This window comes from Sciurus vulgaris (genome assembly GCF_902686455.1).
Source record: "Sciurus vulgaris genome assembly, chromosome: 5".
NCBI lineage: Eukaryota > Metazoa > Chordata > Mammalia > Rodentia > Sciuridae > Sciurus > Sciurus vulgaris.
This window is the reverse complement of record NC_136465.1, coordinates 51,444,961-51,461,369: the sequence shown is the minus strand read 5'-3', so window position 1 is coordinate 51,461,369 and position 16,409 is coordinate 51,444,961. Positions and strand designations below refer to the sequence as shown.

Genomic DNA, 16,409 nt, shown 5'->3' with positions numbered 1-16,409 from the left:
AGTTCATTTTAGGGCCGTTCTTTCATCTCAGTGAGCAGTCTGCCCAATTTCCTCCCAAGCTGTCTGGAAGCCACCTTCAACCCCTCTCCCCTGAGCAGGGATAGTGGGGCTTGGCACGCTCGCGCTGCTCGGCTCGCAGGCACCTTGGCTGCCTGCACCACAGCCCCGCGCGGCTCCTTTAAGAGCCGGCCAGGGCAACACGTGCTCGTGACGTCGGAGCAGGAAGTGTTTGAGGAAGTCGCTCTTGGTCGGCTGGTTTAAGATTCCAACATTTTAATGTCTTCAGGGGGGTATCAGAGCCCCCAGCTTTGCCGCCCCAGCCCCTGTCTCCCCCGCCCCCGGGAACCTGTCCCCTGTCCCGCGTCCCCGCCGACAGGTGAGTCCCCTGGGCGGGCCGGGGGCCCCAGGTGCCTCCTGCACCCTGGTGTCCTCTCTGCCCGGGGCGGGCTTTCCCCCGTCCCGCTTTTCTTTCACCTCACTGCAGGCTCTGAAGAAATTTCTATGGAGTTTAAAAATCGGGGTTTTCCGGGCTCGGGAGCCTTTCTCTCTGCCCTGGCCAGGGTGACTCCAGCCCCAGGTGGGTGGTTTAGGAGACAAGCCGTGATTCATTGACTTGTAAAGACACATGTGACGGTGGGGAAGCTCAGAAATAGATTCTCTCTCTGCTCCCTTGGGCAGAAGGCGGGCAAGTCAAGGCGCCCCTCGCCGGAATCAGGTGGGGGATCCCCTTTCTAGGTCATAGGGTGTGGGCAGTATCTCCCTTGAGTGACTCCCCTGCTGCCTTCCTCGACTACGGGGCGGGGGGAGGGTGACAAAGCCCAAGTTTGCCACCCCAAACAGCGCACACAAACTGGCTTATTGACAAAATAAAAACGAATTCCGATTTTTCTTCTCTCACATGGAAGAGCAATAGCATCTCTTACTTTCTCCATCTCCTCGAGTTCAGTTTCCCCCCTTAACCTTAACTTTTGTCCTCCACCCCAAATTGCTTACAGAATTAGCAGGGCATCAGTATGAGCTGGTCACCTTCCCTGCCAACCCAGACATGTGGGGCCTGGGAAATGAAAGAACGACTTGGGACGGGGGGATTTGGAAACGTCATCCGATGGCACAATCAGGTAGGGGCTTTCTGCAGCCTGGGCAGAGGCAGGGGAGGACCAGGGTAGGAGGTGGGAAGACAGCCTCCTTTCATTACTTCTGTTCTCACTGTTCTGATTGGACAGAGGAGCTCCTCTTTGGTGTGGTCATATGGGAGGGGAGAAAGGGACCAGGGGAGGGGGCCTCAGGGCTGACTCTCAAACCTCTAACTATACTACTTAAATAAATAGTACAAAAAATTTAAGCCCTTAATCTCAATTATGTATTTTACATTATGCATCTCTGTTAACATTCGAATATCATGCACTAATACATTATATACTGATAAATGTTATAAAACAAATTTAAAGAATGAGAATAATGAAATATTTTTAATATTTTTAAAATAATGTAAAATTTTAAATATTTGCTAATTATGATGTCTTTCCAGTATTGTTTGTAGTACTATGTAGCACAAAATATACACACCCACTTGAACATGAGAATGACATATTACTAAGGGTAATGGATAAAAGTCCATATTTCAGATAATTTTCATAATTTTTAGTTATTTGGACTTATAGCTTTAGAATATGATATGATAAGATCCTCATTATGTTTAGTCCTTATGTGTCTGATGTGAGTTTCTTACAATAAAAATGTCAGTTCTCCCACATTTGTGTTTGTGCAGGTGTTAGATGCACTGAAATTTTCTGTAGGACTTTCCTTAAGCTGCTTGTTCACTGTATGAGAGTTATTTTACCAAAATTGCATAATATAATCAATAGTTCTGCCCAAGTAACTGTAACCTGCCCCTGTGCACCCCCTGCTCACAGAACACCTACTTGCCTATTTTCCTGAGGTTACCTCTGGTGATAGATATGGCACAATACCCCATGATAAATGAGAAGAGTTCTGTGCAGAAGATTAATTTTATTTTCCATTTTTTTTATTACAGTCTTGGGTAACACCTGGAGAACATATACACAATTTGGAGACCACTCTCACCACACCACATAGCTAAAATTAAGCTCCTGACCCAAAATTCAGACCCACTGAAGTCTTTGAAGTACTGGTTTTTAGTTAAGGGCTGTTGCGGATCTTTCTTGACAGTAGGGAATAGGAACCTGTCACTTCCCAGAAACGTAGCTGCAGTGAGCAAGGGGATCATCAAGGTTGCTACCCAGCTATGTCAGAAAGTCATTACAGACAGTCACTTTCCTGTGACTGTTTCATTAGTTGGAAAGCATTCCAGGCCATGCCCTGAGTCCTGTCAACTTTTAGCCAATGGAAGGACCCCCCTGTGGGTGTCAGAGCTGGATGGCAGAGTACTGTTCCACAGGTGATAATATTCACATACCCAACTTGGAAACTAGAATTTCAACAAACCTTATGGATAAGGGGCCTTTAGAAATAAAACTACCTCAAGTCTGGCATGGTGGTGCACACCTGTAATTCCAGTGACCAGGGAGACTGAGGCAGGGAAATCACCAGTTTGAGGCCAGCTTTGTCAACCTAATGACACCTAGTCTGAAAATAAAGAGTTGTAGGGTGTGGCTCAGTGGTAGTGGGCCTCTGGGTTCAATCCCTAGTACCAGAAAAAAGAAGAAGAAGAGAAAGAAATGTACACAACTACCTCATATTTGTCCTGGTCAGGATAGCCAGGAGCTAGCATTAAAACAGAAGGGCCAGATCATTCTACAGCCCACATATACCTAGACTGGTTTACTTCTACACAGCCTAGTGCATCTAGAGTCAGCTTAACTGGAGATATCCTGGTTTCCTTCCAAAATGACCTCTATCTGCTCTCTGGGCTTGAAAGCTTTTGCCAATGGAATTTATTTCTGGCTTTGTAGATATGGACCTAAGAATGTGTGTGTGTGTGTGTGTGTGTGTGTGTGTGTGTGTGTGTGTATGTGTATTATTTTCTAGTTTTACTACTTCCCAGTTCTTTCCACTTTTCAAAAGCCTTAATTCTTTATTTTTTTTAAAAACCAAAAATCTGACTTCCACTCCCATTGTTTGAGGTTCCTCCACAGCCTGTCTACACCTTGCCTTCTAGCACCCTGGCTTCCAACAGGGTAATCTGTGAGCCCTGTCTCTGGGAGGAGCCTACCTCTCATCCTTGCCTTTACATAAATTCTGCCTATTCCTCCAGGAGCATCTCTAAGCCACCTCCTCCACCAGCCCTTCTTAATAGGCTGCTTCATTCCCTGGGAATTCATTCTTCCATTGAATTCCTTACCTGCACTCATTTGGCATGACTCCTAGACTGACTTTTTGTCTGTGTGTAGGAGTGTCATGTCAAGAGAGGTCAGGTTTTGGATTTCTTTAGATTTCCCCCATAGTGGAGAGCTTTTTTGGTTTTTTTTGTTTTTGTTTTTTTTTTTTTTTCAAACAATGTTATTTATTTATTTATTTTGTACTGGAGGTTGAACCCAGGGGTGCTTTACCATCCAGCTAAGTCCCCAGCACCCCTATTTTAGTTGTCAGTGGACCTTTATTTTATTTATATGCATGCTGAGAATTGAACCCAGTGTTTTACACCTGCTAGGCAAGCACTATACCACAGAGCTATATAGCCCCAACCTGCGAAGATCTTATATTAGGTACACATAATCATTCACTCATTTCATCCTTAAGTATATCAAGCCACCAACAGTTGAACAACCAATTTTTTACCAAACTCAGAACATTGAACAGTTAATTCTCAGCACTCATCCTAGGACACCACTGGCATAACTGTAGAAGGTGGGAAGACCAGTTAGGAAGTCTTTGGAGTAGTCCAGGTGAGAGGTTGGACTGACTGATAGTGGTGGAAATGATGGTAAGTGGGCAGAATTAAGAGATTTTTAGAGGTAAAATGAACCAAACTTGGTGGTGGGATAGAAAGGAGGGGCTTGAAGGAGAGGGAGGAGCCAAATGTTGACAGACTTTTAGTGATGCTCACTGCCATCCTTGTGGGTGATTCCTCCGTTTGGGAAGCCCTGAAGGCCATCTTGGGTGCTCAGGGAAGGCCTTCAGTCACTGTCTAAGATCAGAATGTGAACAGCTGCTCTCTGTAGAATGTGCTTCTGTTCAAAGCCTCTCAAATAGTGCAGCTGAAACACATTAGTATTGGTTATTTAACTCCAGTCAAGCATAATGCCTAACAATGTTCATTTTCCAAGACTCCTGTGGTTTATTTTGTCTGCAAGTGGAAGAAAATTTGTGATTATCACAGGAGAAATTATTTTAAAAAGCCTAAAGCACTGGTATCCATAGTCAGAGAAATGATGCCTATTAATCAGGCTCACTATTGAGAATCCATGATATGCTAGCATTAGGGTAGGTATCATACATGCTTTTATTTATTTATTTTTGTGTGTGTGATGCTGGAGATGGAATGCAGGGCCTCATGCATGCCAATCAAGTGTTCTACCACTGAGCCACACACCCAGCCTTATCTCACCTGCTTTATCTCTAGTCTTCACAGTAATTCTCATAGGTGAGTAAATTGAAACACAATGTGTTTACCAAACAGGCTAAGCTAGTAAGTAAAGAAGCTGAAAAGTGTACAGCTGTTTGAATCCTGGCTGTATACTTTGACCACTATGGTTTCTCAGGGTAGGGCCCATGGATAGGGATCACGGGGACCTTCCCCGTATTTCATTCCTAGTACTCCTTTGTTCTCCATAGTCAATCCAAACCATTCTAAAGCATTAAGGGAAACACTCTTTGAAGGACAAAATATGTAAATCTTTCTGGTTAAACCAAGAGCTCACAGAAGAGTGCAGGTTGAGCATTCTTAATCCAAAACACTCCAAGATCCAAACATTCAAGATCACCCACATGACTCAAGTAGAATATTCCATACTTGGTCTTGCAACAGTTCACAGTCAAAATGCAGCTGCACTTAAAATACTGTATAAAGTTACCTTCAGGCTATGCAAGTAAAGTGCATATGAAACAAGTGGACTTAATGTTTAGACTTGCATCCCATCCCCAATATATCTCATATATAGCAGATATTCCAAAAAAAAAAAAAAAATTCCAAAATTGGAAACACTTCTGGTCCCAACTGTTTCAGATAAGGGATACTTAACCTATATATCCCAGTGAGGAAGGACAGTGTAATAAATGATCCCACCCCTGTTCTCTCAGTTTCTTTGATTTTCCTTCAAAGCATGGGCCTTGACGGTCCTTGCTGTTGGTCTGCCCTTAAACCTCCAGCCCAAAGCTCAGCATAAACCTTTTAGCAATGTAGTTTAGATAGGCCAATATATTTAGTAAGACATAGTTAGCCTACAAAGGAAAAAGAAAAGGAGATAACTAGTGACTTCAGCCTGCAGCACCTTTTGGGAAAACAAGTGGCTTATAATCATATAGACCTCACTTCAGATCCTGACTCTGAAGTGTCACAATCTTGGCTTTGGGTCACAACTTCCCAAATGCATTTTGGGGTTCTTAGATACTGATTCCCTCAGTTTTGGATTCCCAACACAGTCCGCAGGACTTGGGGCAAGTGCCCTCTGTAAGAATCCGAAAACATCCCAGGATGCCTTGCAAATATATTCTCTGTATACTTTGATATAAAAGAGGCTGGGAAGTACTCCTTGGGGTCCTATGGGATGCTTGTGAGGATGGAGGTAATGCACTGGCTATTAGAAGTCAAGGTATTATTAATTATCCTTCCTGTGAAATAGCACTATTCTATACTGGATAATATAGCTCACTTCTGCTTGTCTGTGTTGTAAAGTCCTGAAGATTCTGCTCTGATCAGTGAGTTCACTATGAATTTACTGGGCATGAATCTAAACTCCATCAGTGATATAGGAGCAAAAATAGATGCCCCTGTCCTTGATGTTCTTATAACTGAGGTAATAAAATTAGTACTTGGGAATATATTGAGTAAGTCTAAAAGCATGAAATATTATGGAAATAATAATGGCTACCATTTTTCAAATGGCATGTGCCAGCAGTGATAGATGCTCTGTCCACATTATATCTTTTGAATACTCAGAAGCAAGGGATGACTTCTTGGAGGAAATGGAGCTTCAGCAAGATCTTAAAAGGAGATAGGTAGCCTGACAGGAAAAGAGAAGACATTTCAAGTAAGTAGAGCAATATTTACATTGGACAAGAGAAAGGAAATGATAGTGCTATAGTTAATCCAAAGCTCTCTATGAATTAGATATTACAGTTCCTCTTAATTGGCAGCACTGGAAGGGGTAGAGTCTTGAATAAAAGGTAGAGTCACTTATGGATAAGTAACCAAAGATAAGTAATAGGCTCAACACCGCACATTTGCCAGGTGAAGTAAGGAGTTACATGTTTGTCTCCTGAGCCCATGTTTCTGGCTCTTGTGGGTGAGATTAGAAGCTGTTGTGCCCATTGGGTGTCTGCTCTGCAATGAGTACAATTGAAGGAGTCATAGCCCTCTGATCAATGCTGAGGAAAGGTTGTTTCCCTCAATAAGTGTAATGAGTTAGCGATGGAGCTGCAGCTGGATTCTGGACATTTTTACTCCCCAATCTTGGTCCTATCCATATAGTCTCTCTGGGCTCAGCTTTGCACCTTCTCTCCAAAACATTCATCTTGGGAGTCGGGGTCTGAGAAGGAATGAGGATATTATTACTAATTGTCACTAAGGCCTGGTTTCATGGTTGCCATGAAAACCAGCAACTGGCTTTTCTGGGCTAAGGGTCTAAATGGAGCTCTTGGTTTCCTGTGAGTTTCCCCTGAGTCATTAAGAAGCTAACTTAGGGAAGCTGAGCTAGCCCCTTTTGTTTCCTATGTAAAACTGACCTGGCTCACTTCTGCTAAAGCACCTTTTGGTGGCTACCAGATCTGTGGATGTGTGCCCCCTCACCCCTACTTTTTTTGTACTTTATCATGCACATTTATACACAACTTTTATTAATTAATTAATTAATTTATTTATTTTTGTTGGTGCTGGGGATTAAACCCAGGGCCTTGTGCATGCTAGGCAAGCATTCTATCAACTGAGCTATATCTCCAGCCCCCCACAACTTTTTTTTTATTGTTTGTAAAATTTGTTCTAATTAGTCAACTTATGTATTTTCATGCATTAAAGGCAAAGAATTGCAAACTGTGAGGACCTTAAAAATCAACCACATTCAATATAGATAATACTGTTTGTCCCTTTATTTATTCAGAATATAAGCCAATTTAAAATTTTGTCCCACATGAGGAATCTACTTACTGAAAAGTTTAATACTGACATGATTCAGGGCAAGTCTCAACTTCCATAGAACTAAGCTAGATTCTAGGCATTCCAGGCAAAATAAAGTCAGTTGTTAACTACTGTCTGAGTTTCCCTGCTAAGAAAAAAAGAAATTCTCCAGTTTCAAAACCATTATCTATAGTCTGTTTCTGTACCACTTAATTGAATTTTGCTTTGTAGAGCAGTTATGTTTTTAGTAACAAAATCATTCTATTTGGATTTCTGTTTTGAATGAATGATAATGTTTTAGAGTTTCAGAAAAATGGGAATGTTTAGAGTACTTCCTAGGAGCAATGAGGGTCACTGTGTAAGGAAAAGTTTATGTGTCTACATCTATCTCAGACATTCTAAGCCTAGGAAGTTAGGATTTCCCCTCAACTGTAGGCCTAAACTGAGCTGTCTATAAGTGGAAAGTTATTTTTAAACTCTACATCCTATTATTCCAAGACTTGTTAGTTCATTCTTTTTAGTTTGGAGTTTGGAGCTCGAAGGGCAGAATCTAATCTTCAGTCTGTAATGTCTACCTGCATTATAAAAATCTATTCTTGGCTTTAGGATTGGGCAGGTGATGGCTGTGTGTGAGATCCAATGTTTGTGTTCAGCAAAAGACTACAATTTTCCAATTTGTAGACTAACTTATTACATTAATTATATCTAAGTAGAACTGTTTAAAAAGAGTAGGCACTGGAGATGTAGCTTAGTGATAGAACACTTGCTTGCCTATTATACATGAGGCCCTGTGTTCAGTCCCCAGTACTGCAAAAACAAAAATCAAAATAGAAAATAGACATGTATGGTAGATGCTTGGAGAGCTTGAGCAAAGCAATCTCAGGCTTTGATGAAAGCAGCTGAAAGAGTGTTGGAGTTATTGTAAATATCTGCTCTCTGGCAATGGAGCTGTAATGGTTGAATGATGCTTCCACCTTATTTCTGAAGCTTTGAGTTCTTGAATGCCAGTTTTAGAATTGGCTTATTGATTGATGACTCAGTGATCTTTATTAGACAACTTTTGATTGTGTTTGGAGATTTGCATTGTTCCTTTTCTTATTAGCTGGCTTCTTAGTCCTGCCAAGGATCTTGGCCAGTCTGGTAAATGGAAGGCTTTGATGCACTTCAGCCACCATAAGGACATGCTGCTGAGCATGCACACTGGGAGACTTGCCACAGTCCTGTGCTGTCTTTAAGTCCCATTCAGTACCACATGAATGTTAGACTTAGAACATTTAGGATTCCTTTAGTATGCATTTTCATAAAATGAGAAACCTAGGAAAATGGTCTAGTGGGGCTGGTAGTATATCCTTCAAAGGGGCCAACATTATTATCTGTATGGTTGTAGTTGATTTTAAAGATCTTTATAGTTTGCAATTCTTTGCCCTTGCCCTTTTTACATGGAAATAAAGCTTCTACATAGAGTTATTATAAAGCATAACATTTGTAGAATGTTGGTATAGTTTTGAGGTCTTTCCTTATTGTCACATTTAGTCTACCATCCTGCAAGGCCATTACTCCTCCCCAGATGTGTGCTGAGTGTGGGGTTTTTGAGGGAGGTTCTTGCTGCAGATGCACAGAATACACAGGATACTGACACAGGTCAGGGTGTTACTGGTAGTTGGATCAGCTTCCAGGCTGATGCCACTGGAGTTGCAACTAGGGGAGTGCTGCCCCTTGGCCATCCTGGAGGCCCCCTGATGGTGCCTGGAGCACCTGAGGCCACAGCTGCCACCAGCTGTGCAGCCTCAGAACGCTTGGTCATATGTGCCCCCCTTGGCTCCTTGGTACACTAGTGATGAGAGATGAGCTAATCCTTAGGAACTAACCATTCAGTTGATTAGTCACACAAAAAAATTATTGATTGCTTTCTCTTCCACTTAAGAAACCACAATGAAGGACCTTGTGCTAATTACTAGTATAGAGGCCAAAGCCCATAGATATGGACAAATCTATACTTTAACAAAGAAAAGAGAAAAAGTGCTGTTTCCCTATAGAAAATAGCTCATTAGTGGGTGTATGCAGTGAAAGAATTACCTGTTATGGAAATTCAGAGGAAGGCAAGGCCCTCTGTGTCAGGAGGATAGCAGTTCCTGTACTGCATGATTAGGAGCATAGACTTGGAATACACAGACCAGAATGGGTGGTATAATTTAGCTGCAGTTTTGGAAGCCTGAACCGTGGGAGAGTGGTAGGGTAAGCAGGTTGGAGTCAAACTTCAGAGGTTTTTAAATGCATAAGTACCTACATTGTGATAAGTTGTCCTCTTAGTAGGGTCTTCAAACACCTACCAGGGACAGGACACTGCTCATTTTCATAACAACCCTGGAAGTTGGGCGTCATTATTTTCATTTTATAAATGAAGACACTGAGTCAGAGCAAGTGGTGACCCCAAGATCGCATAGGTGGTAAGAGACAGTTGGAATTGGGACTGGCCTGTGTCCCATCTCCTGTACTCTGCTTGTATTCTCTCTGAAGAGACAAAACTCTTACTTGAAACAGTGACACTCAGTGTGGCATCAAGTATTGGGTTTAGCCATATGAGAGTGTCATTTTTGTAGTCAGAGTTTGGAGAGAGAAGTAGAAGTTAATCTGGGCAGGAATGGTCAGCAGAGGTATCATAGAGGAGGTATGAATGGAGCAAGGCCTTCAAGGGTTTGTAGGCTCTATATAGGTAGAAGTGAGGTTGGAGAAGCGCAGGCTGAGAGGTGGGTGTGGTGAGGAGAGCAGCCAGACTGGGAAGGTGCCCTGGAGCTCTCTAGAGACAACTGTGGTCTCTGATTCCCAAAAAGTAACCATGTTTGGTGATTCATTCCCCTGATCCACACACTGCTCTTCCTACAGGAAACAGGTGAGCAGATCGCAATCAAGCAGTGCCGGCAGGAGCTAAGCCCACGGAACAGAGACCGCTGGTGCCTGGAAATCCAGATCATGAGAAGGTGAGGGTTTGGTTGTACTGAGCTGTGGGAACTGCCACCATGGTCATGGGATATTGAAATGAAGTCTGCAGCAATGGCCTTGCCTGCTGCATCTTGAAAAGAGAATCATGTCTTACTCCCTCTGTTGGGATATGAGCCAGGCTGACAAATAAATGACTTTCCTCTTCTAGAGACTTCTAGAGGAGTAACATAAGACTATTTTGGTCAGTTTTATTTGTTACATTAAATAACTTTAAATGGATATGAAAGCATACCTGTAGTCCCAGGTACTTGGGAGGCTGAGGTGTTAGAATCACTTGAAACTAGAAATTCATGACCAACCTGGGCAACATAGCAAGAACCAATCTCAAAATAAATAAATAGAGATAGATAAATAGATAGTTATCATGGTGAATTTTCCTTTGTTAGCAAAAACTTCCTTCCCCTGTATTTCCAATTCCAAGGTGGTGTAAGACTCTCCACTGTTGTCAGCCTACTGCTAATTATTCCTCCATTGTGGAGCCAGGGTCTGTCACTTGCCAGGTGGATGCTGTCTCCCGAGTTAGGAGAGCATGGAGGTAGGTAGCACTGTTAGCCTGGAAGACAGCAAACAGGTGCTCCCTCTGCCAACCTTTCAAGTAAAGGAAAAGGAGCAGCTGTCCACCTTGATTGTGTGCTCACATGCATACACATCTCATCCCTCTTGAATAGTGTGAGGTTGAAGTTCCTCTGTTTTCTCTGCTTTTAGAAGCAGTTTTGCAATACAGTGAGGTCTGGGAATGGGACACTCTAAAGAAAATTAAGTGACACATGATGTACTCACAGGGTGCTTGAGTTCAGGGTGCTGGAAGTAGAGCTGGGTAGATGCTAACTGACCTGGTGACTGATGTAAGCCCTCGTTCCTGGGTCCTCGTCTTCCTCTATTTGTTTCTGAGAACTCTTGGTTATTCCAGGCCTTGGTTGGAAGGTGAGTTTGGCTGAGACATGGAGAAGGGGAATGGATTTGAGTTGAAGTTCAGGTTCTACCCTCATTGTTTTCTCCTCCTTAGACTGAACCACCCAAATGTGGTGGCTGCTCGTGATGTCCCTGAGGGAATGCAGAACTTGGCCCCCAATGACTTGCCCCTGCTGGCCATGGAGTACTGCCAAGGAGGAGATCTCCGAAAGGTGAGGCTTTGAGGGTGGTAGGGTACACAGCTCATCAAGGCAGGGCTGGGACACAAGGAAGGGAGAAAAACTGGGACTTTGACCCAGAAGCTCAAGGAGCCAAGGTGACTTCAGTGGGCTTGTTTGTCCTTCTCAAATCCCCTCTACATCCCTACTGTGGCTGGTGTTGTATGTATGTGTGTGAATCAAGAGACTGAATCAGAAGCCCTTACGAGAAAGTCAGGGAAGGCCTTCTGTACATTTTGCACTGTGATTATTAAAGTAAAAAGGAAAACTCATCATCAGATCTGGAGCATGGGGAGAGACTGGATGAATTCCAACACAAACTTTTCCTCCCTCAGCATGTTAGGGCCACATCAGTCCTTTAGAGTCAGTGTTGCCGCTGATCTTAGGAGGAGGGCTTTTCTCCACAGATATGACAGCACCACACAGAGTCACAGATCATAGCAGGAAGGGACTAGCTTAGTCACTGGGGCTCTGGGCTGTGGCTCCAGACCTACTGCTGACTCACCTGCTGGGCTTTGCCTTCTTCCTTCTCACTATGAGACTGTCCCTGTCCCAGAACCTACACCTAAAGGTGGATGTTGGCAGCTGTCCCTAGTCTCAGGGATGGTTCCATGTGCCACCTCCCAACTGTTCTCCAGAACAGCACCACATGACCTGCTTTAACACAGTACCCATTTATGGTTTTCATTAGCCCTATGATGTTGGTGCACAGATAGGATTTCTGCAGTGTAGATGGACATCATAGACCAGAGGGGTCAGGTCACCTCAGGCCTCAGGAGTGCGGGAGCCAAGTTGGGGTCACACTAATATGAACCCAACCACAGTCTCCTCCCCATCTGTGAAACTGGGCAGTGCCATTTAGCATAGGAAAAATAAAAGCTCGAACCTGCTCTTAGTGCAGCTCTTCTCAGCTCTTCACTCCAGAAAGCCCATGATTTGTAGGGATCAGGTCAGGGATGTACATTCATGTATTCTGTCTACACATGGCAATTTCCCAGACTCATATCAAGGACTATTCTCATTCTTCTGGGCATTTCCGCCTTAGTTTTTAAAAGGAAAGTTTCCATGAGGGTTGGTCTACGTGAGGAACTTTCTCTAGCCATGGGAGGTGGGCATGCCCTGGGAGTGGTGGACTGCCTGGCAGGATGTGAACATAGTCACTGGAATGGTCTAGGAATAGCAAATGAGAAATGGGGACGTGACAGTGCTTTGATTTTCTGATGTTTTCCTAACCTTTTGACAACCATCCAATTACTAACTGCAGCTGTGTGGAGATAAAGCCATGTTGTTGTAATTGAGTGGAGAGTTCCTAGAGGACAGCTGTGGAAAGTAGGTAGTTGTGGCCAGATTACAGAGGACTCTGAAGTGAAGCAGGGTATTTTTCACTTGATCTTCTAGGCAATAAAGAGCCAATAAACCCGGGAAGAAGATGATGAAAATTCCAATATGACTGCCCTGGGATGGGTTGCATGATGATCTCAGGGGAGTCCTTGCTGTTATCTGGAGTAGCACTGTGGGGAGGGTACTGTTGCTCAGAGCTTTTGTCACTGGTTATTCCTTTTGTTTCCCAAATAAGAGCCCGTCTTTTCCTCCTCTAAGAAGTTCAAAACCTACACCCATGGGCACAGAGAGAGAAACTTGGCCAGCAATGCCAAAGTTAGAATTGATTTAACGAATTAAGTCAGCCAGGCACAGTGGTGCACACCTGTAGTTCCAGCTAATTGGGAGACTGAGGTAGGAGGATCAAGTGAGCCAGGAGTTCCAGACCAGCAATGTAGCAAGATTCTGTCTCAAAAAATAAAAAGAAAAAAGAAAGGAAGAAATCCAGAAGAGTGAAGTCCAAATGCCATGTAGGTAAATAGACCCTGGAATATTCATGAATATTAATACTAATTAGTGACCATAAGCCTCAGTTGGGAAGTTACTTTCTTTATTGTTTTCATTTGAGACCAACTTCCAGCAGCATGTGGAGCCCCTTAATAAGTCAAGTGGCCAGTTGGGCAAAGGGTTAGTGCTCCAGCTCAAGCACCAGGTGGCTCACCTAAACCTTCTAGCCCTGCCCTCTGATAGCTGCCTAAACTAACAGATATTAGAATCCTTTCGTCTCAATTTTCTCATCTCTGAAGTGGAAACTCTAGCAGTACTTACCTCAGCAGAAGCTGTGAGGGTTCAGTGAGATAATGCAGTTAAAGCCTTAGTGAGCTCATCCATGCAGACTTTAGCCCAGTGCCTGGCCTGTAGTAAGTGCACATTAACTATTCTCTGCTTTCATCACCCTGTGTGGCAAGGCATTGTCAGGGAAGTGGTCAAAGGGTGGTTTTCAGTGAATACCTTTCTAGCCCAGCCAGTTGAGCTGAGCTTAAATTCTGGCCTGCTTCCCTCAGGACTGCAGCAACAGGTGAGACCAAAAGTTTCTCATCTTAGAATGACTCAGATACCCTCTGCCCCCACCATCAGGGCCAGTGCTGTGTATGTAGGAGAGCCCCTGCTCCTGCTTCTCCTTGGACCAGTCCTGCCAATTTTACTGCTTAGGCTCCCTCAAAAGCAGTTCCCCAAAGCCTAGGGCCTGGTGTTGGCACTTAGGTGACTTTGGCTGGTAAGATGCTATAGGGCTGATTGGTAGTTTGTGACCACTCACACTGACACTGCTTCTCAACTTCTTGGCAGTACCTGAACCAGTTCGAGAACTGCTGTGGCCTGCGGGAAGGAGCCATCCTCACCCTGCTGAGTGACATTGGTAAATCCCAGCCCTGGAAGTTAGGCCGTGTCTTTCAGGGAGAGTGTGGTGCCCCTGTGAATCCTTGCAGAGCATAGAGAGGAGACATTTCAGTCCTTTGGTCTTTACAGAGGGTTGGATGGGGTCATGGAGGGGGCCCTAGTGGAATGGAGGGGTCAGTGAGGGACTAGTCAGGCAGGCGCTGAACTCAAATAGATTTCCCTTCCTTCCTGACTAAGTCACGAAGTGAATTATGATGCATATAGAGTAACAGATTTCCTTTCCCATTAAAAATCTCCACTCCCTACTTTCCTGGAATGGCCAGAGATGGAATACGTTGTCATTTGAATGAATTTCATCCTTTGGCACTGAATTTTTCCACTTCCACATTGGCGGTTTTTTGCCAACTACAGGCGTTGGAAAAACTACCCTTGTTTAATCCTTTGATTCTGTCAGTGTCCTCAGATGAGGGTGTCTGTGGCATGCTCTGAGAAGTCCAGGCTGGCTTTGGGGACAACAGTTGCCTCAGCCTGCAGAGGTCACATACCATCTCCTAGACCCTGGCTCTGGCCTACGAAAACAGAAGTGCCTGCCATAGAGACTTGCTCAGGTCTTTTTAAAAAAATTTAAAAAACTAATAATCAAGATTATTGGTGGACATTGATAGTTTGGGATCTAAGGGTCAAAGTTATACAGAGTCTATCTTTGAATATGACTTCATTTTAATTCCCGCTTTTTCTCAACCTTTTGAAGCTATACATTTTATTTGCTTAAGGTTTTTTTTTTTTTTTTTTCCCTTGCAAATTGCCAAAAAAAGAAAAGTTAGAAGAGTAGTGCAGTGAAACTCACACACCCTTCCCTTACATTCACCTGTGGCCAGCATTTTGCCACCCTGTTGAAGCTGTGTTCTTTAACTCTTAACCTGGAAGAATGAGAGGGCCTCTAGTCTCTCAGACTCTTGGCCTTGCTGGTGTGAGTCTGTCTATTCCTTACTCTGTTTCTTTGGATAGAGGGTGAAGGGGCAGTGGGGAATCAATTAATGAAGTCTAAGATCCAAATAATCTGACATTTAAAATATACTTCTTAGTCTTTATGTGGTGTCTTTTTCCTTTGGGTAGTGTTCACATGGAAGGCAGACAGGCATTACACGAGTCTTATCTGACGACTGGGCAGCCACCATTGGCCTCACTGATTCTCTGTGGACCTGTGTGTGTTGCCAGGAAGGGCCCTCACTGTCTTCCTAGATGATCTAATCTAGAAGTCAAGTATTCCACTTGCTTTCTTAACTCCTTGCAGCATGGCTTGCTCATATGGATTATTTATGTTTAGCAAGTAATTATTTAGAAGGTCTTTACATTATTGACTTCAAGGAGCCATAACTGCCTTTTGCCATTTTACTTTCCTAAGTAATTCTCTACTGATATATTAAAAACATCTCTACTGGTTGCAGATTTTTTTGGTCTGAGTGTATTTTGAATCCTGTTACCATTGACCTGTGTGCTAACTTTTGTGTTACCCAAATTGCTCACACACGTTTAAGTTATATGTGAATCAGAATAATGAGGTGAGCTCTAAAGTGCTTATGTAGTACAGCTCAGCTCTTCCATAGGAGGTAGGGGATATTAGTTCTTTAAGTCACCGATTCTCTCTTGTTCCTCTTTTAACCCCAAATTGGAACTATTTAGTCTTTGAAGAACTAGTACACTAGAATTAAACTGCTTTTGGTGGAGGGGTGCTGGGGATGAAACCCAGGGCCTTGCACATGCTAAGTATGCACTCTACCACTGAGTTACACCACCAGTCCTGAATTAAATTTCTTATAGGCAGAAATTTTAATCACTGCTTTATCACCACCTTCTAGAAGAGTAGTACCTTGTATATGTCAGCCTCTCCATAAAACTTATCAAATGAATGAAATAAACCCTAAAGGAAATTAAATAAGAATTTATTTTTGCAAACACCCGATGCCCATATATTATCTTCAACACTCCCAGCTCTTAAACCAGCTCTTCCACTTACTAATAGTGTGACCTGGGGTGTGTTAATTTTTTAGAATGTCTGATTTATTAGTTATAAATTAGGAATGTAACCAACTTCATTAGAATTGTTATAATGATAAAATGAGATGGTATACAAAGAGCTCAGAGCACAACACTCTTTTCCTAGCAGAATGTACAGTCAGCTGTTCCTGGCTCATTTCCTCCCCCTCTGGATTTGTATTTATGGCTCTCTTTTGAAAAATCTCAGGTCCTAATTTTGGTTGTGACCTGAGTTTGAATCCAGCAAACATGACAGGTGGTTGTGTTATGAG

The 16,409-nt window shown here is 43.3% G+C and overlaps 1 protein-coding gene across 1 annotated transcript in view; it reads left to right on the top strand.

Moving 5' to 3' along the window:
- Positions 1-206: 206 nt before the first annotated feature.
- Positions 207-16,409, top strand: part of IKBKB (inhibitor of nuclear factor kappa B kinase subunit beta) — a 44,660-nt gene continuing 28,457 nt past the window's right edge. The window contains exons 1-5 of the mRNA XM_079141542.1: positions 207-376; positions 996-1,118; positions 10,136-10,230; positions 11,259-11,376; positions 14,050-14,119. Coding sequence (XP_078997668.1) covers positions 1,014-1,118; positions 10,136-10,230; positions 11,259-11,376; positions 14,050-14,119 — 388 coding nt within the window. The 5' untranslated portion in view covers positions 207-376; positions 996-1,013. The remainder of the gene's footprint in view (positions 377-995; positions 1,119-10,135; positions 10,231-11,258; positions 11,377-14,049; positions 14,120-16,409) is intronic.